The following is a 22125-nucleotide window of genomic DNA, read 5'->3' as shown; positions in this document are numbered from 1 at the left end:
CTGGACTCAGCTCAGCTGCAGGAAGAAAAAGGGAAGAGTCCCTTCCAGGTCATTCATTCCCTATAATCCCTTTTACACTTCCCACACTCAGGGAATGTAGGGGCAGGGTGCACTGCTGTTTGGGGCAGGGGAGTGCCCCCATTTTGAGCAGCAGAGCTCCTGGAGAGCTCATGCTCAGCAGCTGTGGTCCCCTGGCCAAAGCAGCAAGCCAGGGCTTTTGCAGCCTGCGTGCCCCGAGTGACTTCACAGGTGACAGAACTCTGAGCGAGCTCATAAAGGTTAATCACAACTAAGTGAGAATGAAATCTGGCATTTTCCTGCTGGGCTTCCAATTTTCTGTATATGCAGTGTATTGAAGCTAAGTGAGATTAAATGTTTAAACCTTTTGTGCCATGTGGCTCCCCCTATATCATAAACACGTCTATAAAATTATACTCAGAAGGGCAGCATTGTTCTGGTGTAAATGGATTCAAATCCATGCTTTTCTGCTGCTTCAAACTCAAGGCTGAGTTTGAAGTGTCACACTCAGCCTGTTTGTCCTTTTAGTGGAGGTCTGGGAAGCTTTTTCTGCCAGTCATGTAAATTCTGGATGACAGCACAAAATTAGATCCCCTTTTTATTCACAGACCTGGTTCATGGGGGCTTCTGTTCCTAAATGCTGGCCACCCTTGCAGGAGTGGCTGTGCTCCTCATTTGTGAGCTGCCTTTCCTTTCTGCCCAGGTTATCAGCAGTGCTGCCAGTGTTTCTCATGGATTTTGTGCTGGATACAACTGTTTCACTGCATGAACCATAAACCAAGGAATGTTTTAAGCTAGTACTCATGTACTGCCTCAACCTCCCCACTAATAATGGGAATAAAAGGGAAAAACGACTTGATTGGGGTTTTTTCCCATTTGTCCTGAAAGATTGTCTTCCTACCAAATATTTTCATGCAATTAACTGATGCCATATGTTTTCATGTTTGTTGAAGAGTAGGGTTATGTAAAAGATATGATCTATGTTGCATAAATATTGTATCCCCTCCAGCAATACTTGGAGGCTTTGCAGCTGCCCTCATCTCAGCTTCTGGCAAGTTCTTTAGGTGCCAGCACTGCTGTGCACCCCAAGCTGCAGCAGAGACCCAAGGACTGCCTACCTACAGCCTTGGGAAGGCAGAAACCCTTCACATGTGTCAGGAGGGATGTTGTAACAACTACCTCTGAGATGCATTTTGGCTTTGTTTTTGTTGTTAAAGGGAGCTCTCACAGGGAAAGGAGAAACTCAGGGGATGAGCCCTGGTTGTAGAGTTTAGAGGATCAGATCAGGGAGTGCTGCTGCAGAAGTATTAAATTCTGGGGTAGGAGCTGTTAAGGGGGATTGGGGATCCACTGAGCTGATGGAGGAGGAGGCAGCCAAGGAGCCCTCTGTCACGGCTCCCAGTGGTGAGGTGACAGCCTGGCTGAACATGGGTTGTGACTGTCAGTTTTGGCACCTCACTGGACTGCCCCCTTCTGAGACCCCACTGCTAGAAATGAGCTTGGCACACAAGCTTGATGCTCCTGAGCCTCAAGGCAGTTCCTGAGCCCAAGGCAGCTCCAGCTCTCTGTTACGTGTGTGTAACCTGCATTAACACCACAGAAATCAAGAGAAAGGAGTATTACATGGAAGAAAAGCAGGGAGGGAGGAAAAAACTCTGTTCCTCTTGTTGCATCCAAGGTAGACCCAAGTAATTTTTACACTGGATCCGCTTTACACACCACAGATTATGTAAATGGGACATCAACAAAATTGGGCTTTCACTTGCTCTGGCACTCCCTTCCATTGCCAGAATGATTTTACAGCAGCTTTAGTGCAAATTAAAACCAGGACCAGTGTCTGCCATCCATGTTTTAGGATTTAAAACCAGTCATTTCCCAAGATAATTGTGGTGCAGTCGAGACTAGAAGCAGCTTCCCAAAAATTGGTTAATACCCAGATTTGGGTTTCTTCACTGGCTTAAATGGAGTGGAATATTATCTCCTCTATAGTCTGCCTAAAAGATAGATTTGATGTCTGCAAGCAAAGACATGAAATTGCTATAGGCTTCCATTCTTATAGCCTGCCACCAATTTGATTTATGTGATAAGTGATCTCAGATGACCCTCCAAGGCACTGAACCATTAGAGAGTTATGTTGCACAGTGATAAGAAATCTTCAGAGATACCTAAATCTTCTTTTACCACTGGGAGTTTCATCTGTTCTGGAATAAAGAACATTTTTATGGATGATGTTGCTATCTTGCTAGCCATACTAATATTCAAAAGGATACACAGACTTAAATCAACAGCAAAGTGACAAAGATCTTAAAACTGAAGTAGTCACCAAGTGGATGCCAGACAGCTCTTTTAGGTTTTATCTTTGTTCCTTTCATTCTGTTTCTTGAAAGATGAGTAGCTGTAAGGGTTCACATTTAAGACTTCTGTTAATCTTTCCACCAGGTAGAAAGCTGGCAAAAGCACCCTTTCAGTATGGAAAGCCCTGGAAAGTCACATCACCTGTTTGGGACTTGCTTATTTTAGTCTTTGTGAAAGCACGGCTTTGGATATTTTTTTTTTCACAGAATTTCTGTAAATTCAGTGATGAGGGTTTCTCTCTGCCTAGAATGAATGAAAATGCTCAGAACCTCAGGTGGGATGTGAATTCTTGGCAGAGGTCAGGGAAAGCACAGATGGGTAATTTCTGTGGTTTCTGTCCAACTGTAACATCTACAGGGGAAGGCAGCACTGCCTTGTATTCCTCAAACTGAGCCTACACCTCATGCAGAATTTCTTCACAGATTTTTTAAGTACTGGTGTTCCAGCATGTATGGAGCCCATACATTCCATCTGTAGAATTCCATCTTGGCCTACTCCACTTCTTTCTGGCACATAGGACCAGCCAGCCAGAAGCAGATCACACGTGACTGTGCTTCAGGGCAACCTGTGATGGGCATTTTCTGACAAATAAGAAAAGCATTAAGATATTGGGCACTTTGCTGGGCTGCAGCTTCCTACCTGCCTTGACACAGTGCTGAGGTTAATGATCTGTGTGGCCAGGCAAGTCAACCTGAGGGAAGAATCAGACATCATCTTTTTTTATTTCTCCTTGATCCCGAAAAATCTTCTGGCCCTTGCAATTAGGGCTACAGTAATTTCCTTTCAGGCTCTTTAATAATTGCCTTGATTGGTGACCTGTGGCATTGCATCCTCCCAGCTGTGGCCGTGTCCACTTGGTTATTCTGTTCATCCTGTTGTGCATATTGAAATGCATAAAAGCAGGGACTGATGCCACCAAAGCTTTGGCAGTATTGCAAGCATGTTTTTCCAAAAAGATGTATCTATTTCTTGAAAATTCTCCTCCAAGGAAGTGAGGCTTCTCTTTAAATTAATGCAAGGCAGAGATGAATAGTCCCCTATGTGCTATTTTGGCTTTTTTACTCAAAGCTGTTTATGAGGGGAAGCTCTTGGTAAAATTAAATGAGCCTACTCTTCCTTACACTGGCAAATACTGTCAGTGCTGGTCATTGTACACCTTCATAAAGGTGCTGGCACCTAAATCTGCAGTGCTGGCAGCCCACAGACACCAGGCAAATGTCAAATTTAGTAGGGGGACCACACAATGGTGCAATAAGCACAGCTGTTTCATGTCAGCATTCAGGAAGCTTACAATAGGGTTTTATTCACTGAGCCATTCCTTTTGTAACACCATTAGAGTTATTTGCTCGGAGAAACTGGCCTCGACTAATCGCTTTTAATTTTTTATCAAATGCACTGTGGGAGCTGCAGGAATATGCATGAGACAGCAACAAGCAAGTGGTGTTTGTTTAGAATAAATACACTCCGAGTAAGAATCGAGTCCATTCCCTCCTGGCCACCGTTGTAGAAATGCAGACAAGTCCCTGCAGAGGTCTGTGGAGGGTCATGGCCTGGCTTCAGACAGGGATGCTGCAGGAGCACCTGCTGGAAGGAGAGAGCTGCAGGCACACAGGTGCAGAGGAGCAGCGCTCCTGGGATCCTGGGAAACCATTCCCATCCACTTTCAGCCATGATAAGCAAGGTTTGCAGGGTGGGAATGCTGCCAGGGGAGACCCTCCAGCCCCCAGGCTGGGTGACAGCTGGAGAAGGCTCCTGAGATGTTGAGCTGGGCTGACAGAGCTGCTCCAGGTGTTTGGGAAAGTGCCTCTGGAAAACTGGGGTGGTGGGAAAAGGAAAGACCCAAGAGAGCAGGAAGGGAGACAGAACGTAAAAAGTAAAGACTGAGCAGCAGTGCTTAGTGGTAGTGTGAAACAATTTTTGTATTGGTTGTTCCCCAAACTCAGGGCACTCCCAGACAGTTTTCTTGCACTATGAGACTCCTTATCCAGGGCAGAAACACAGCCTTTATCCATAAGGTATGGGTGAGCCCAGCACAGGGCTGTGCACAGGGTGAGCTGCTCCAGAAGTGCTGCTTTCCTGTCTGACATCAACTCAGCATTGGTCTGAAAAATCACGAATCAGCCCTACAAAAGTAGTTTTTAAAAATTATAAACATGAGCGTTTCTGGTGTTATACACACGAGCATTTTCTCCTCTGCTCTAAAGCTTAGGCATACCTTTCAAAGCAAATATATACATGGAAACCAAGATCCTTATACATTGAGATAGTTCACTGGTTATGATTTTTAAGGAAAAAAAAACATAAGCTGAGAATCACAGTATAAATACAAGAGCTGAAAAGCACTGCAAATTGAGTCTGACTGGCATCAAAGCAGTGCCAGGCTCTATCTACATGGTCTTTAGCAATAAGAGCACATTTTATCAGCCATCTGAGCTGGCTGGGTGCATCTAGTTCCTCCTCAAATACCCTGCTAGGTATTTACATCATGCTAAAGTCATCCCATTAACCTTTTCCAGCACTTGGCTGAGAATGGCAAGGCAGAGGTATCCAAAGATGGGACGTGAGGCAGTATAAACCCTAAGAAAGGGGGTCTGATTTCCCAGGCAGCCAGCTCAGGTGTGGCACAGCCCTGGTGCTGTTTAAATCACCTGCCCATAGAGCAGAGAGGGTTCAAGGACTCACCTTTGGTGCTGTGGAGGAACCATTAAAGGCATGTTGGTGTGAAGGAGAATATTTCATTTCAATATTAAGGAGTTCTGTGTTGGGTCCTGAGCTGGGCACAGACACTGTTTTCCCCTGCAATAAGTGATTTCCCCAGAGTGTTTATGGGTGTGAGAGAGGGCAAATTTGTATTTATTGAGATGGAGCCAGCTGGCAGGAGTAAAGCAGAGCAAGGCATGTCAGAGTTTGAATTTATTACCAATCCTGTAGGCCATTTTCCTTTCATTTTGACGGTAATGCCGTTCTGAGCCTCTGCCAGACTTTGAGGGCAGAGTCATTGGCGAGTTGACCCCCTGCTTTGCACCCTTCATTTTTCTCACTTTGCAGGTTTTGACTGAGCTAATGCTTTCAGGAAAAAAGGCTTATTGATTAGAGTGAAGTCGCTTGCAGCATCTGGGCTTTTATTGGTGCAGTTTGTGAGGTGTTGTTAGCTGTCTGGTAGTGCAGGTAGTGCTTGTTCTCACACATTTAGTAAATTCTTGCTGGCTTCTCTGCCCCCCTTGCTTAGACCTTTCTCACTTTATCCACTCACCTTCTCACCTGCCCAGAGCACTCCTGTTAGGACTGAAGCATGTAGCAAGATCACCTAAGCTGGTCTGAAGAGATCCTCCTCCACTACGTTTTAATTTGCACATTGTCTTTCATTCTGCAAGACAAAAATGGCCATCAACTCTCATCTTCATGTGATCTTTGCTTTTACCTAGATTTTATAGCTGAAAACAGCCATGTATCCTATTAGGATGAGCTAGAGCAAGCATTTTTTTGAAGTTTTTCTTTCAACAATAGCAAAGATATCCCACTATGAGGAGTCAAGTCAGAATCAGAGGTTGTGATAAGCACGTGTCTGATCACATCGATCAAAGGAAGACTACATCAGAGTAGTCATAATTCATAATTCATTATAGTCATATTTTGTATATTCAAGCATGTGGTGATGTTTTATATTGTTTCTTTGTTGTGTTCTCCAGTGTAGTTGAAATATGTTGAATAAAGATGGTTATAATAGTCCTAAAAAGCTAAGTGAAGACTGAGATGAGGCTTTCTTGAGTTTGCCTTATTACCTTCAGAGCTGTGCTAGCAAAAAGAGGTTCAGGATCTGTGTCTAACCAGTGTTGTCACCTGATTGTCTCTCACTCTCATGGCTCCCCAGCTACTCTTCCCACAGCCCTTTACTCCTCACAGCATGGTCTGTGGGGCAGGGTACCTGCGTGTCCCCTATGACACTTTGTCTATCACATCAAGAGGCTGTGCATGCTCCTAACCATGCCACTGGAGCTGCTTTTCTGCAAATTGCAAGGAATCCATTACCATCCTGGCTTTGCCACTCATCGAGCACCTTGAGAAGACACTGAGCAAGGGTTATTCAGCACAGCACAGAGATTTTGATGTCTATGTTTTAAAACCTCTAAACCACTGATCCAGCTCCTAATACAGCATGAGTGTGGGAAGCTGTGTGGGTAAAGTCCTAGCATGATTTTTTGGGGTGGTAGCTACAACCATTTTGTAAGTCTGTACCTACAGAAGACTTGATTCAAAGAGATTGAATGTAAAGAGAAATTAGAGGTGGCTACAGTGGCAGTGGGCATTTTTGGGGCTTTTAGTTTTCTCCTGATGTTACAGGAAATAAGCACAGGGTCAAACCAATCTACTGATGATACTTTCAATCTGTCTTTTTTTTCTGCTAGTGAGACAGAGTAAAATGCCTCAGAAATGGTGTCTTTCTTGTGAGACCTGCAAACAATACAGACATTCTTGAAATCACAGCTATCTAATCAGAGCACTGTGAGAATGCCAGAGAAGGACCAAATTATTAAAACAGGAGCTGTTGTGGTTACCACAGTCCATTGACTCTGTAAATTGTGTGTAGTGCCTCTACAGCTGAGAATTTCTATTGCTTAGGAGATTGACATAGTCTCTGAAGTGACTTTCAGGTAATGTTAGTGACCTTCTAACCCTTGTTAGCACATTTCTTTGCAGTCTCAAAGTTGATAATCTAGCTATTAAAATAGGAATTTGCAACTTAAAATTTCTCTGTTGTGTGAATAGTTAAGTGGTGGGCTTCAGTGATTAGCCTCCCTGGAGCCCTACTATGTTCCTGCAGCTTCCTTGGTGTTAAAACCTCAATAGTTGCTAATATGAAGACTACCTAACATGCATGAGAAGAAGACTCATTCTCTGTTTTAGAAGAGGAATCCAGAAAGGAGATTATTTTTTGCTAACAAGTTTTTCCAGTTGGGTTAGAAAAGCAGTGCAAATCAGCAAGTGCAGTGAAGGGAAAAAAAGAAAAAAAGAGTCACCTTAGAAAATAAGCATCTACTAGTCCTCAAGCTAGAAAGCAGCAGGAAATATTGGGAAAATAATTCATTGTAAGATGTCTGATTTATCAAAGCAGTTATCTGCACAGCATGGAGAAAACAAGCCCTGTGTGTGTCAGTTCTGGGTGTGGGTGCATATGCCAGTGGGTATGTTTGTGTAGGGGGAGAAAACACACCTATAAGAAATGTAAAGAATAATTTTATCTGTATTTCTGGCAAGAGAAAAAGCATAAACAGGAGATAAACAGCTGTCCTTTTTAGTAAGGACTGCTGCACATTTGCACATTTAATGACAACGTGCACATTGACTGTGGAAAGCTGGTCACAGGGCTTCTTCAGAGAAATATGAAGGAGTGACCTATTATTTTCAAACAGAAATTCAGAACTGCAATGTGCTGCAGAGTGGATGATCTTCTCCAAATCAGTTACTGCTTTTCAACATGCTTAGTCTTTCAAATGCCTTTTTTAATGGTTTAAGGAGCTATTTCACTTACTCTGTGATGTAGAGCCGTGTGAGGTCCCCAGCCAAGCAACACGTGCTGGGCAGTGATGAATAGAAACTTTGCAGGGAGGAAGAGAGCAGGGCATATGTTTTAAATTAAAAGGAAATGCAAGGGAAGTGGTTTGCAGAATAACAAAATAAATTCAAGCTCCATTCCATAAGGTATATGTTCTCACCCTCCTGAACTGGAGCAATTGTCATGTTTCTGATAGGTGAGGAATGCTTGGCTATTGTAAGAAGTCGGCTGCCCATAGGTGCCATAGTCACTTGTTACATGTCCTGCCTAATATCTTAGCCACTGGAAATTCCCTGCCACCATTGGCTGTCAGAGTTATCTCCTCAGTAAAAGAGATTTCTATATTTAAAATGTAAATGAAACATTGCAGGCCTGGATGCAGCTGCAGGGAGGTGGGGAGGATTTCATATGAGCCTCCTGATGCTGTGGGGCCAGAATCACACGGGCAGCACATGGAGATGCTAATGGTGTGAGGATGTGGCACCTGGACTCCCTGTCCACCTTTGTACATTGGCTTTTATAGTATGTGAGCCTACAGAGTTTCTCAGTCATTTAAAAAAACAGAAAAACCACAGCTCCAACCTTCCCTGTGAAGCCTGGCAACACAGTAGAACAAAAATCCAGAGTGTTTTTTTCTGGTTTCCCCTTTGTTTTTTCATACACGAATTTAATGGATATAAGGGTGAGCAAATTTATACAAATGGAGCAAAACTACCTTTTTTTTTCCCCTTTTGGGATAATCATATAATCAGAATGCTTTTTATAGGTGAATTATTTTCAATTTAATATAGTCTAAAATCAAGCATGACTGATAGAAAATTAATGCAGCATAGTCCATACCTAAAAATACCAATACTTCCTTTGACTATATTAAGGCTCAGGAAAAAAAGCATTTTAGATAAGATCTACCTGTGGTATTTCTGTGATTTCTATCACTGTAGTATCTAAGCTTATCACAATATTTTAATATGCTTGTTTCCACATTCTCTGTTGGGAGGAAATTATATTATTCCTGTTATCACATAGTGGGAAGCATAGCAGAGGTTATATAACTTGTCCAGGATAGGGAAGTTTGTTGAAAAACAGGCATTGCTCTTCTAGGTGCAAAAGCCCTTTCTCCTCAAACAGCTTTGAGAAAGGATGAGCATCCCAGGCTTTTTTGAGCAAATAACAAAAGCAGCTTTTTCAAAGTCGGAGCCCTCTGCCACAGAAGCTCTGGTAACAACCTGGATGCACATCAGGCAGATGCTTTGTCCAGTGGATGTCACTGGGGCTACCAACACACTCCAGTTTGTCCACCAGCTTTGGTGGGTTGCAGCCAGGTATGCAGGAGCCTGCACCATGCTGCTGACTCCAAATGCACGAGAGAAGACACTGCAGAGGCTGTTGGTGCAGATAACAGCATCAGTCTGAGCAGAACTGATTGATGCCTAAAGTCTGTGTTGGTTTAATAACTCTGCAGCTGGCAGGGTATCTCTAGGTACAGTCTTGCTGGAGTGCGGCATCTTTCAAAAGATACCAAGGGGTGTTTATACACTTCAGTAGAAACATAGATTATGTTTCTTTTGGATCTTTTAACAAACCTTCTTGGTGCCTACCTTAGTGGTCTCTTTCTGTCTTTCAGTACTCAGCCATCAGTATTTATTCCAGTCCTCTTACACCCATATTTTGATTTTCCCTTTAGTCCCTTCTTGTTTTTGGCTTACGGGCTAGGTACAAACCTTACCTTACACAATTGCAGACATCAGCATTGACTTTCCCCTGGTTTCAAATTTAACCTGTGCTGGAGATTGTCCTCTCCTCTGGACAGCACTAAATCTTCCCTGCCAGGGATAACTAGTCCTTGGGGCTCATAGCTGTGCTTCTGCAGAGAAAAATGTTTTGCCTTTGGAGTGGACTAGATTGCACCACACGGCAGGTAATTTCAAAGCATTTTCCAGGAAAGCATCCCCTTGGGGCCATCTCAAGGCCTTCGTGGGTAAAGGACACGAGGCAGCATGTGATGCTATCAATGCCCCTCCGTTTTCCCAAGGAACAAAGCAGCAAGGCTCAGTGGGGACATGACCTTCCTGGGCTGCACTTGAAGGGGTCATTGATTGAGGGGAGAGGGAAAAGGAAGGGTTTTTCTCTGGTTTTCCTTTTAACTGTGTAATTGGGGGGATTTATCACAGGCCAGCATGGAAATCTGTGTTGTTGGCCTGCTCAGGAACACTTTTGGCCAGCCATCAGCTTTGTGAGCAGCACATTAAGCTGATGCAGTGAATAGATTTTTCTAGAGAGGGAGAAGTGCTTTGCTACAGTGCTGTCTTTACTAATGTATATTCTTCTGCTTTCCATCAAACAGTCAATGAAGGCTCAGGTGAAACCAATCAAAAAGAGACATCGACCTGTGACATTTGCCAGTTTGGGGCAGAGTGTGATGAAGATGCAGAGGATGTTTGGTACAGTAATTTGCTCTACTCTTCTATTTTAATGAATGTTGTATTATTTAAAGGTACTGCGGTTTGGAAAGTGTTACAAATGTTAGATACTCTGTTTTCTGCACACAGAGATTCATCGCAAAGTGACTGAGGTGGTTATTACTCTGAAAAAATGTATAAAACACCCTGGTTTATAATTTTGGAACATGCACGATTTAGACCAAGTTTAGAAACAGTTATCCATTTTGTTGCCATTATAACTTATGTTATTCCATCTGGGGTTTTACAGCTTCATACTTCAGTAAAAAATAGAATTGGGAAAAATAATTGACCTAAAGCTTTTCCAGTTAAAAAGTATCATTAGTATTATCATCATGTTAATTCATGTGTGGCATTAGAAAGGCTGGGAAATCTGTCTCGCTTTTTCCTATTTTGCTGGAGTTGAAAACCTTGCCCTCAATTGCTTGAAAAAAATGAGAGTGTACATTTCGACATTTTCTCAATGGAAATGGTTTTAATTTTTATTTTTGAAAAGGGGTTTCAAAATTATTCAGATTTTTTTTATTTTAAACCCTAATTACAAAAGCTGAAGGGAAAATAATTCTATCAGACTTTTATTTTTCATTTTGCCTAGGATATATGCAAACTTACATTAAACCAGCTCTGAGCTAATAATTTCTTTGTGATTTTGGAACAGCCAATAGATCAAAAAGGTCACTATTCACAGAGCTATATTTCTAACATGCCCTAATGCCACGCCTCATGTTTCTCTCTAAGTAACTAAAACAGATTTAGAGAGACAACAAAATAACCATGGTTATATGGATGGTCCTTCTGGAGCTGTGGGCTAGTGGTAGCTAAAGAATGGAGACACAAACTGGGCAGTGAGGTGTCAGTAAAACACTGAGGCCAGAGCTCCAGTGTGGGGAACCAGAATGGAGCAGAGGGGAGTCAATAAATGAATGGTGAATGTGATAGCTGGGCCCAGTGTTGGGCATCCGTGCACCCTTGGTCAGGCATGAAATGAGTTACTGTTCTGCTGTTGAGTGAAGGAGCTCAGGAATATGGTCTGGGTTATCCATTTGTGCTCTTTTTGGTTTGGTCTTGCCACCTTCTCAGTAATCTCTGGTTCTAGTCCTTAAAAAAGCCCACTGAGTCCTTTCTCAGACTTCAGTCATCAAAGGAAATTGTGGTGTTGAAAAACAGGCTTCTTAGTAATCTCTGGTTCTATCAAGCAAAAAAAACCACTGAGTCCTTGCTCAGACTTCAGTCATCAAAGGAAATTGTGGTGTTGAAAAACAGGAAAAAGGTGCATCATGGTTATAGGTTTCAGTAATGTAATGAAATTTGTGAGTAAGAAATTGCCTAATGTTGACTTTGCTTAAGAAAATTACCCCAGGTGTTATGATTTTCATTGTCTCCTTGACTGGTTGTCCTTGAGAGCTTTGGTGGTGCAGTGTAGAAACAAAACCACGGTGAAATTAATATATCAAAATTCACAGTCTAGTGCTCATGTTTTCATAATTAAGTGCGCTTCCAAATTGGAAGGCAGGAGAAGAGAGGGGCAAGGAATAAAATTAGCTACAAGATAACATTATTAATCATAAGCACTGAGTAGCAGTGTTTATTTTTTTTCCAGAAATAGCTTGGTAAAACTGCCTGATCCAACTTACCCCAGTGTTCCCACTGCAGCTTTTGCACAATCTAATTCCTCCCCTTTGAAACAAGTTGGTTTTTACAGAGCAGCAGAATGATGGCAGGAGCTGAGGTGCTCAGTCTTTATTGACAGGCACTCTTTCTGCAGGGGAAGGGGCTTCTGGGGGCAGGAAGCAGGGAAGGGCTGGCACTGGGAAGATGCTCCCAGACAAACTCTTGGGAGGCAGGAAAGCCAATTCCTATCCAAAAACCCAAACCCCATGTAAAGCCTGTGAAATGTCTGCTTTGAAGTAAGCAACTTCATATGCCATAACAGAGCTCTATTTTCCTGTCCTTGCCCCCTGATTAGTCTTGGATAAGCATCTTCCTCAACAATGAGCCTTCTGACTGTCAGCTTTTCATTCTTTTTATTTCTAGACTAAAAGTGGACTATGTATGGAATCCCTGTTTCCAATATAGTTGGAAATTTCATTTCATCTGGTTGAATTTTCACGTTTGGCCCATGTCACCAGAGGCACATGTTGCCCCACTCCCCTTGCCAAGAAATGTCAATTTATTATTTGTTCACTATTTTTATGTGGCTCAAGTATCAGATGTAAGCGGGGCTCCTTTAGCGCTCTCACCTGATTGATGAGGTTTGTAAAATCCAGCAGTTCCGGGTGGTCCTGGGACCTGCTGTGCAGGATGTCCATCCCAGCACCAGCAGTGAATTCCTCTCAGTCAGGAGCAGTCTGAGGGTGCAGGGTCAGTGCCTGATCTGCTCCAGGTGAGAGGAATGCAGGCTGGTAGCAGAGCCAGACTTCAGAGAGCTGGAGATGCAAGGCTGGCTGTTTGCCTACTATTTCTAGGGTGCCAGAGTAGATCAGAAAGGAGAGCACAGGTGTGATAGCAGATGTGGTTGGGCTGCTGATGATTTAAAGTGACAATTGACATTCTTCTGCATTGTCACAGTCTATATTTTGCAGACTGTTATCTCCAGTTTAACTCTTTTCTTTTTTTTTTTTTTGGTTATTCATTGCCAGTTGTCACTCATCTAAATTGTGCTATTGTACTCTGTCACCATTATTTTTTATTCTTTTTATTTGCGTAAAACCAATCTGTTAATGGCTAGACTCCTGGGATTCTAATGGGGGGGTTGGCACAGAGAAGATTACTTGAAGGGGTAAGATCTGTGTGAACATTCTCTGGAAAATACAGAGGAAAGGCAGGAAAGAAACCCCTGTAATAACAGGTTTTCCATGGCATGCAGAAGCACACATGTGTTATTATCCCATTCTGCAGTCAAGTATCATGAGAGTGAATGCAATTTGGCATTCCATTAGTGAATCTCTTTCTCTTAAGTTAAAAACAAAGACTGTTCACTTGAAAGTCTTTAACATCTTGCTGCTTTAATATGTGAAAGCTTCTTGTCACTAAGAGGATCGTGTATTACTGGCATTATTCCCACCTTTAATGCATTTTGCACCAGTGGGCTTCATGAATATTTAAAGCAGGGCAGTGGCTACGCTCTTTAGCACAGGGTTGCAATCTATTGGTAAATCAGACATTTGGTGTTGCTTGCTTTGGGTTTTATTTCTGAGCTGGCTAAGGAATAATTGATTTTGTAAGACAGGGCTACTCAACATAACACCCCGAGAGATATACTTAAAAGGAATTGAAGAATGAGGCGTAACGTTTTGAACCGTGGTGTATTGCTCAGCTCTTCCAAAAAGCATCTATGAAACACTCACTGTACATAAATAGTGCTCACCAAATGGAGTGCCTGCTCTCTGCTGGAGTGGCTTAGTGCAGAAACCTGGGTTCCAGCATTAATCTCCTCCATATGGGCCACTGAGGATATAAGAGCACTCCCTAGACTGCACAAGCCATGGGTTGGATAAATGCTGGGCAGCTGTTTCAGAGGTCCACCAATATGTCCAGAGTGGAAGGAGATAAATAGTAAGAAAGATCCTTTGGTTGAGTTTCCAGTTAGAAAATGCTGGCAATAAAGATTTTCTTAAAACAAGATTAAAGCCTGCAAGCCTCTGACTTGCAGAGTTAATCAAAATCACAGTGATGAATTGCGGTTAAATATGCATATTTTCCCTTTGCATTCCAACACCAGCAGTCAGCCTGCAGCAGTGCCCACAGTAAGATGCAGGTTGCTAGCTGGAAGGCAGACACACAACGGCGTGCTCAGAGAGCGCTTCCCCTACAGCCTGGCAGTGTCCAGGGAGGTGAGGAAGCCTCCTCCAGAGTGCTCCTCTGCCTGCCCCTTCCTCCCTCTGGAGGCTGCAGGTGGAGGAGAGAGGCAGCAGTGCCCTGGCAGCAGGTGCCTAACCCTGGAATGTGCCACTGTAGGGTTTGTACCAGTGATAAAAACATGCCTAAATGCCCCTGGTGCTTCCTGCAACTTGGTCCCACTCACCCCAAGGACTTCACCTTGGTTGGGAGTGGAGAATCATGCTCTGCAATAGGCACTGTGCTCGTGGTAGGAAACTTCCTTCCCTCCTCACAAGCCTGGCCCACAATGGAGGAGCCTTTTCCATTCCTTGCAAGTGGACAAGGATCCCACTGGGCACCTTCAGCTCAGGAGAAGATGCTGAAGCCATTCTTGAGGGTCACTGATGACCCCAAGCTGGGACTTGGAGGGAGGCATCCATGCCTGGAGGAAGGAGCAGGGCTTGTTCAGAGTGTGGGTCAGTGGGGAAGGAGGGACGGCTGGTCCCAGGCGTGCTGTGCCCCTGGGTGGCATTCCAGGGTGGCATTCCCAGGTGAGTCAGTGACACTGCAGCATAATTACAGCAGGTCTCTGTCCACATGGCTGGGACAATAAACTCCACTCACCCACAGCAGGCAGGCACATACACAAAAGGTATTACAAAGATGAACTCCTTCAATCCCTCGTTTCATATTTTACTGCTAATCACTGGTACATTTAGTTTGGGTAAATGCTCCTGTAAGGCAAACAAACAGAAGCACGTGAGGAGGGTGAAACCACATTCTCATGCAAATAAGTGGCTCTGTACATGGAAGATATCTGTGCAAATCATGCAGCTGCCATCTGCAGCGACCCCTGCAATCGATACTGCCCCAGCAATCAATATTTATCTTTATTATAGTGTAGAAAGAAAACATAAAAGAAACTAATGATTTTGCCAGCTTCTCCATCCACGCAGCAATTAGGTCAGTCAGCTTTGGGTCCCTTCCCCCTTCCATCAGTTGCTCTCAAGCAGAGCATTTGCAAACAAGATGCTGTACTGCTATAAAGTACTAAAAGGTGGTTTGAAGTCTCACATACATTACACGGGTATTGGCTGCTTCATGTTCAGCAGCGTGTATAATAACTATGTGTGACCTACTTGTTCCAGATGCAGAAACAACGAGCTGCTTTAACATCTGCAATGTCCCAGGCATTATACAGTAGATAGATTGCTGTTTTCTGTTGCTTTTTGTTCTCTTTTAGTGAAAATATAGATCTGTGTTCATAGCTGGGCATAACAATTACACATACATGTTGGACTTGTGCTCATATAAGCACATGAATGGAATAAAATCATTAAAAATGCACAATTCTGCAAAAACTTAAATTTCTGCTTAACTTGAGATCATACCTAAGGCAGGAAGTGAAGCTGCTGCTGCTGCATAAATCTTCACATGGAACTTAGTAGTCATGTCTAATAAGAGTCCAGGCAAGGGTTTGCAGAGGGAATTAAAGGCACTGGAGCACAATCTCTGCATTGCACAGCAGCAGATGACCAAGCAGGCTGCACCCTCACACCCATGTTACTTATCTTAGGCCCAATCTGATAGCAATACACTGCCTGCCCAGAAATTAGCCCACTTCTGTCTCTGTTACCTGGTAATGTTTCATTTGGTGCGTGTTCTGTGGTTAAAAGATTTTGGAATAAAAGGAAAGCAGCTGATTTCCAGGAAAACTGTTGAGATGCCATGTTGAGATAAGTGTAAGGACAACATTCAGTGGGTTAAGAGTCAGCAATACTGGAAAAAATGTAGCCTAAGCAACTGGAAATTACTCAATGAAGCACTTGCGATGAAAGGCAAAACATGAGGAATATTAGAAAAAGCAAGGTGATGCCTATATACCCATCTGTATGTTTTAATTCCAAAGCCTGCTCTAAGAAAGACCAGGTTGGAGGCTTTTATAGGAGGCTGCTCAGTCAAATCCTGCTTCCTGGAGTATGAGAGCTGAAGAGAGAACCCAGCCATGCTGCTTCATTTGGGACTTGGGGAAAAAAATGCCACACAAAAGTGGGAAAACTAGCAAAATATAAAATTGTAGCTTGGATTGCTGTCCACAGCACAATCAAGAACAACATTGCAGCAGCTCCAGCTTCAAAGATTTGGCTCATTAGAAACAAGTGTCCAGACATCGTGTTAGGGTCAGAAAATAAGATGCCCAGGTAAGCATTGCATGAATTCCATGGCTCCTGTCAGGTTTCTCTCTGGCAAGCTGCTGAGGTACTGTAGGACTCTTTCAGAGGGCAGTTTCAACCTAAACTGGCCTAGGTGTAAAAGTGACTTTGTTCCCAAACATAAACAGGGAAAGATCCCCACAGCCTTCAGAAATACCCTAAATCAAGCCAAAAATAGGTGGTTTTCCTTTTTCTCAGGAGGAGTCTGCAGAAGGAGCCAGGAAAGGTATGGAAAAAGCAGTTGGCTTTATGTTCAGCAGCCCTGAGAAAAGCCATGGTCCAGTTCTCCAGAGGAGGAGGGAATTGGTATCTTGTGTTTCTAAACTAACTGCACTACTAGGGGCCTGGCTGGAAAGGGAATGCTTGGAGAAATGATGGCTTGTTTGGCCAGCTGGTGAAATCATTGTGCTCTGCATATATATTTTTTGGGTTTAGTTAAAACCAGCCATTTTTCCCAGTCAGGTGAGTTTCACAGAATCACTTTGCCATCTCTGCATCCTTCATCCTGTGCCAAAATAACCTATTTAATTTTGAAGTGAGACTGATTCCCAACTCCTTTAGGATGATGGTTGGGAGAATTTGACCTTTCTCTCTGTTGAGTCAACACAATCCTTCAGAGGCATGTGTTCATTTGAGTAAGTCCTGCCTTTCCAGATTCTCAGGATTTATTTTCTTAATAACATGCTTAAAAAAAAAAAAAAGCTTGTTTTAACATAAGCCAAGATTGTGTGGAGTTACTTATACTTCATAGTGTTTTATTACCAATACACTTTGGAACACTCTGGTAAATAATTCAGCCTACACAAAGAAATTGGCTATATTTTCTCTATACATCGAGGAAGTCTGTCGTGTAGACTATATATCATGGCTCTAAATGTTCTCAGATAAATGCAAACCCACATTGTATTCCATCTGTACTACTCACCCAAGCAGGTTTTTAAGGACCTTCTATGACACATCCATCTCTTATCCAAAAACTAGAATCTCTAACATTTGGGTTTGTAATAAAAATAGCATTTTTTATCTTTTGCAATTACAGCAAAACCTGCTGTGTGTCCAGGGAATTATACTCTACACAATCATAAAGCTTATAGATCTTTTTTTTTTTCTGCTTGTTCTCCTCTTTTCAGATGCTTACCCAAACTTGGTTTTCAGTTCAGAAGGTGAACTTCCAACTTGTGGAAGTCAATGGAAGTTATTCCACTGACTTCAGCAAAACAAAAGTTCTCTCCCACTTTGATAACTGTGGAGTAACTTCTCAGTAGCCTGTGGAGCCTCTGGCTGGTAGAAGGGAGAACAAACTCAGTTGGAGTGTGAATGCTCTGTTAGTCTTACAGTGCAAAGGAATAACCTGGAAATCGTGATGATAAAAGCAGAATTTGCCTTACTGATGGTTTTAGTTGCTTCAGAGGAAATATTTAATTTGTGAAAAGCCAAAAATAATTTCTGAGATTTTTGGGCGGGTTTTATGTCTTATGCCATGCTTTTGTAGGACCAAAACATAAATTCTTCTGAAATTCAAAGGAGGAAGGCTTGTAAGAGACACAGTCATCATTTGTCTTTGCAATTAATAGTCTGCCAACATTAGAGTTGGGGGGAAAAAGCTGCAATAATTTCAAAAGCTCAACACAGGCCAATTTTCCTGTTAGGTTTCCATGGCCAAGATGCCCATCTCTGTATGTGTGTGGATGGGAGACCTGAGAGGTGGGTGGTCAGCAGGGAGAAATGTAAATCTGACCTGCAGTTAGTCCAGTTGGCTGTTTGCTGGAGAGTGGGGAGGAATTGCAGTGGCTGCCCACCTTAAGGGGCTCAGGGAGGGTTTTGGGGACACTGCCCAAGGGGGGAAGGGGGGTTATCCTCTCCTGCCTTCCCTCTGCCTGGCTGGGCGGCTGGAATGGCTCACCCAGCGTGAGCAGGTGAATTAAAGGTTGCTGTGACAGGGCCAGCATCGAGGCGGTGTGGCTGTGGGACTGCGCTAACCCTGCCCTGCCCCTGTTACAATGGTGCCCATGTGTGGGGCAGCAACAGCATCCCTCTGTCTTCTCAGGCAGTGTCTAGGTACAACATGTACAGCATGGTGGAGAGCCACCATTTCATGTGTCCAGATCAACAGGGGAGCAAATAAACTCAGAGTTGGGGTTTTTTTTTTACTCCTCTGCCACCAGCTATGACTGTAGTTTTCAGTCCTGGGTAGGAAAGTGTCCCAGCCCTCTGAGCACATGCCTTGATCTGCACTGGGAGGAATGGCTTTGGCAGGCTGTTTTGTGCTCCTGCTGCGATCCAGGGTGTTGCAAGGATCACCCAGCTCCTGCTGCTTTGTGAGAGGGACACAGGAGGGTCCCTTTGTGCCCTGCAGAGGCAGCGCCGTGTGCGGGTGCTGCCCAGAGCTGTGCAGGGCTCAGTTTGTACCCCCACAGTGATGCTGGTTGTGTAACCCCGTGGCTGGGAGAGCCTGGGCTCACCAGGCTGTGAAAGTGCACATAAGGGATGATAATATGGTAATGCACATCAGATATTAATGTGCATTGACACATGATCGTCCGCGTACATCGAGGCATTACAGCATGAAAGAGCAAGTGCAAGGGCCTTGCAGAGCGACGTGCCTTTGCACCTTTCTTCTCCCCCTGTTCTCTCTTAGCCTCGTTATTTAAAAGTAAGCTTCCCTTCCTCCCTGGCCCCCCATTTAGGCAAAGTCATCCCCCAGCAGTAAAGGGAGCGGTGCCTTCCTGACGGCCTATTTAGTCGCAATAAAAAGCCGATTGGCCTAATGCGCAATCAAGTAAGGAGTGACATTTATTGCTTTGGTTTTATGATGCTGTGAACTGAGCAAGATTTGGAGCCTTACAGTGCCTTCAGGGGGCAGGAGATCACCAGCAATGAATTGTATTTATACCTTTTCCAATTTCCTACTAGCGTTTTAGCAATAAATAGACTGTGTTGTTATTGAGTTTTATGTAAGTATGTTTACGAAAGCAGGAATACAACTTTGTAGCTCAGAATTACATGTGTTGGCTAAATAGATCAACAGAGAGAATAACTATGTAAAACACTGGGAAAGCACTTACCAATTTATTATCAAATGTCTTAATGGAACGTTTCATCTCTTCCATCCCACTTTATGTTAACTATTAAAATAGAACCGCATCCATTGCAGAAGGTCGGAGGCTCCTTCACACACCCATGTAGGAACATCAAGGCCACGGTTTGTTCACACATCTAAACCATTAAAAATACATCCCATGCATTAAATATGAGCCTGAGGAAAACTCAGTGGGAGCTGACGCACAGGGCTGACCTCAGCTCTCACAGCCCCTGCAGAGTAGCAGGTGTCCCTTCCTCACAGAGCCCATCTCCTGCCCCAGTCCCTTCCCACGTGTGGGCTGCAGCTAAAAGCCTGTGTGAGATGTCCCCAGAGGTACAGATTTAATTGCTGAGTCTCAACCTGCCCATTTGGTAATGGAGCTCTCCCCTGTGGAACAGTGCCCCAGGAAGGCCTGTCCTGGCCAGTGCACAGCACTTGCTCCTTTCAAGGAGCTGCAGGTGGATTCCACTGATCTGTGTGCCAGCCCTGAGGAAGGTTACTCTCATCCCATTAGTTTGCTGGCAAGGACATGTCCTTGAGATGGCACATCGCAGTCATTTGTCTGTCTTCCTTTCCCTGGCAGCAGCACTGTCCCTTGGGGCTTGATCCCAAAAGCAGCCAGCCCGTGGTCATCGCGAGGCAGCAAGAGCAGAGGCAGATCCCCAGCCAGCAGGAGTGGCTGCTTTTGTACAGCAGCTTTTACCTACAGCCCTGATGGCTCTGAGGAAAGCAGGGTTACTACTGCACCCTCCTTCTTGCAAATGCAGTCATTTGCTGGGGTGCCAGACTCGTACCTGTGGGCTGAGATAATGTGAGGTTATCCTGTCCACAAGTAACCTTTCTGCCTGTGCAGGAGGTGCAAACAGTGCCTGAAGGAAAGCCTGGAAGTATCCCCCTAAAATTTCATTGAATAGCAGACTGCATTTAGTTTTGTAGTTGAGGACAGCTGACCAAGCTGGGTATCCTGGAATACGTGGCCAGCTCAGATGGTGCTGCCTCAGGCAGGTACCCCTGGTCAGGATGTGGTGCTAATAACACCAAGGTTGTGGGTCCAAGCCCTGCATGGGCTGTTTTACCTAAAGTGATCCTTGTGGGTCTCTTCCACCTCAGAGTGCTCTGTGAATCCCTGAGGAAGCAGGAGGCACACTTGTTTAAGGACACAGAGGGTTTATGGGGAGAGCTGGGCTGCACATGTGGAGGTGGACTTTGCATTGAGGAATTCCTTTACCAGAGATTTTGCTCATTTTGGGAAGGTCCCCACTTCCCTTCCCAACCAGCAGTGGATAGTTCATCTGCAGCAAGGAGTGGGGCTGGCAGCACACTGGTCTCTGCTATCCCTTTACTTTCACTGATTAATCAGAGTCCACTGTCACAAGTAACTTGTAGTGTTAGCAGAAGTTTAAGCAGAAATTTGTGGTTGGTCCCAGACAGAGCTGCAGTTCTTCGTGAGCAGATGGATCCTTCCTGCATGGCAAGGCCCATGCCAGGACCTGCAGCTAGATAGTGTCCCATGCTTCCCACTGAACGTTGCAATATTCCCACTGGCTGTTCAATCCAGGGTGAACCAGTGGGATTTGTGGAAACAATTTTCATTATTCTGCTGGCTTCAAGATAGGAGTGAACAGTATCAGCAGTCTGAGGCACACAGCAATAAACTGTTGATGGAGGACAGCCTCAGATGTTTACAGAGAGAGAAACAGTCAGCAAAGCTTTGTTTTAGCACACACCACAGAGACGTGAAGGACACCAGGGGCAGGCAAACCATAGAAAGGCATTTATTTTATTCTAGAGTTCTAAATAAACTACACATTAGATACCTGCAGACACTTGAACTGGCATGTGCACAGAATTAGAATTTCTTTCTCTGGTCACACAGCTAGCATGAGGGCTTTTCCATGACTCTTCAAACCCAGTCATCAGCCTTGTGATTCTCTGTTTGGCTTTAAAGCATCCAGTGTAGCAAAAATCACTTTATACAACTCAGTATTTTTTAAGTAAGAATGATATTTAGAAGGACAAAAAAGAGAGAGAGGGATACATTTATTTTGCCCTAAAGTTGTTAACACACAATTCAATGTACTGTTGAGGGCACCAGAGGCATTGGGAAGCCAGGTGAAGGTCGTGCTATAATTGGTGCTGTGAATTGTGACAAAGAAGCAAAGGTGAAGTTTGTAATTTTTTTTGTCAAAAATTTAGTAAAAAAGTTACAGGTCAAAAATTAAAGGGGAATAAGGACTCAAGTTGCAGTGTCTTGCACTGCAGATAAAAGATTTTTTTCATGAGCTGCAGTCTCCAGGATGACATCTAATAAACTGGAGGAGCACAAGCCCAGCTCCTCGCTGAGCTCTGGGGAGCAGCCAGTGCCCAGGGACTCTCTTCAGGCTGTACAGCAGGGTGTCTCCAGGAGCAGCCCATGCTTTTGGAACATCCTCCATGAGCTGCCATGCAAAGCATGCTCTGAAAAATCCGTGGGTATTTTTAAGCACTGCCAGTCCATCCCTGCTATGCAGCAGCAGTGTGGCAGCTGTAGTCCAAGCTCCTGGCTCTGTCTCCAGCTACACTCCCAGAGTGTGCTGCATTTGGTATGCAAGGAAGGCCATCAGTAAATATATTCACCACTTTAGT

The 22125-nt window shown here is 44.0% G+C and overlaps 1 protein-coding gene across 2 annotated transcripts in view; it reads left to right on the top strand.

The window, feature by feature from the left end:
* TMEFF2 (transmembrane protein with EGF like and two follistatin like domains 2) overlaps positions 1-22125 on the top strand; it is a 124887-nt gene that overhangs the window by 62513 nt on the left and 40249 nt on the right. For both annotated transcript variants that reach the window (XM_039728540.1, XM_039728539.1), the window contains exon 5: positions 10272-10368. In XM_039728540.1, coding sequence (XP_039584474.1) covers positions 10272-10368 — 97 coding nt within the window. The remainder of the gene's footprint in view (positions 1-10271; positions 10369-22125) is intronic.

The sequence above is a fragment of the Passer montanus genome, unplaced genomic scaffold, assembly GCF_014805655.1.
Source record: "Passer montanus isolate IOZ18808 unplaced genomic scaffold, ASM1480565v1 scaffold66, whole genome shotgun sequence".
Classification (NCBI taxonomy): Eukaryota; Metazoa; Chordata; class Aves; order Passeriformes; family Passeridae; genus Passer; species Passer montanus.
The sequence above is the reverse complement of the archived record's forward strand: the minus strand, read 5'-3'. Positions and strand labels throughout refer to the sequence as shown.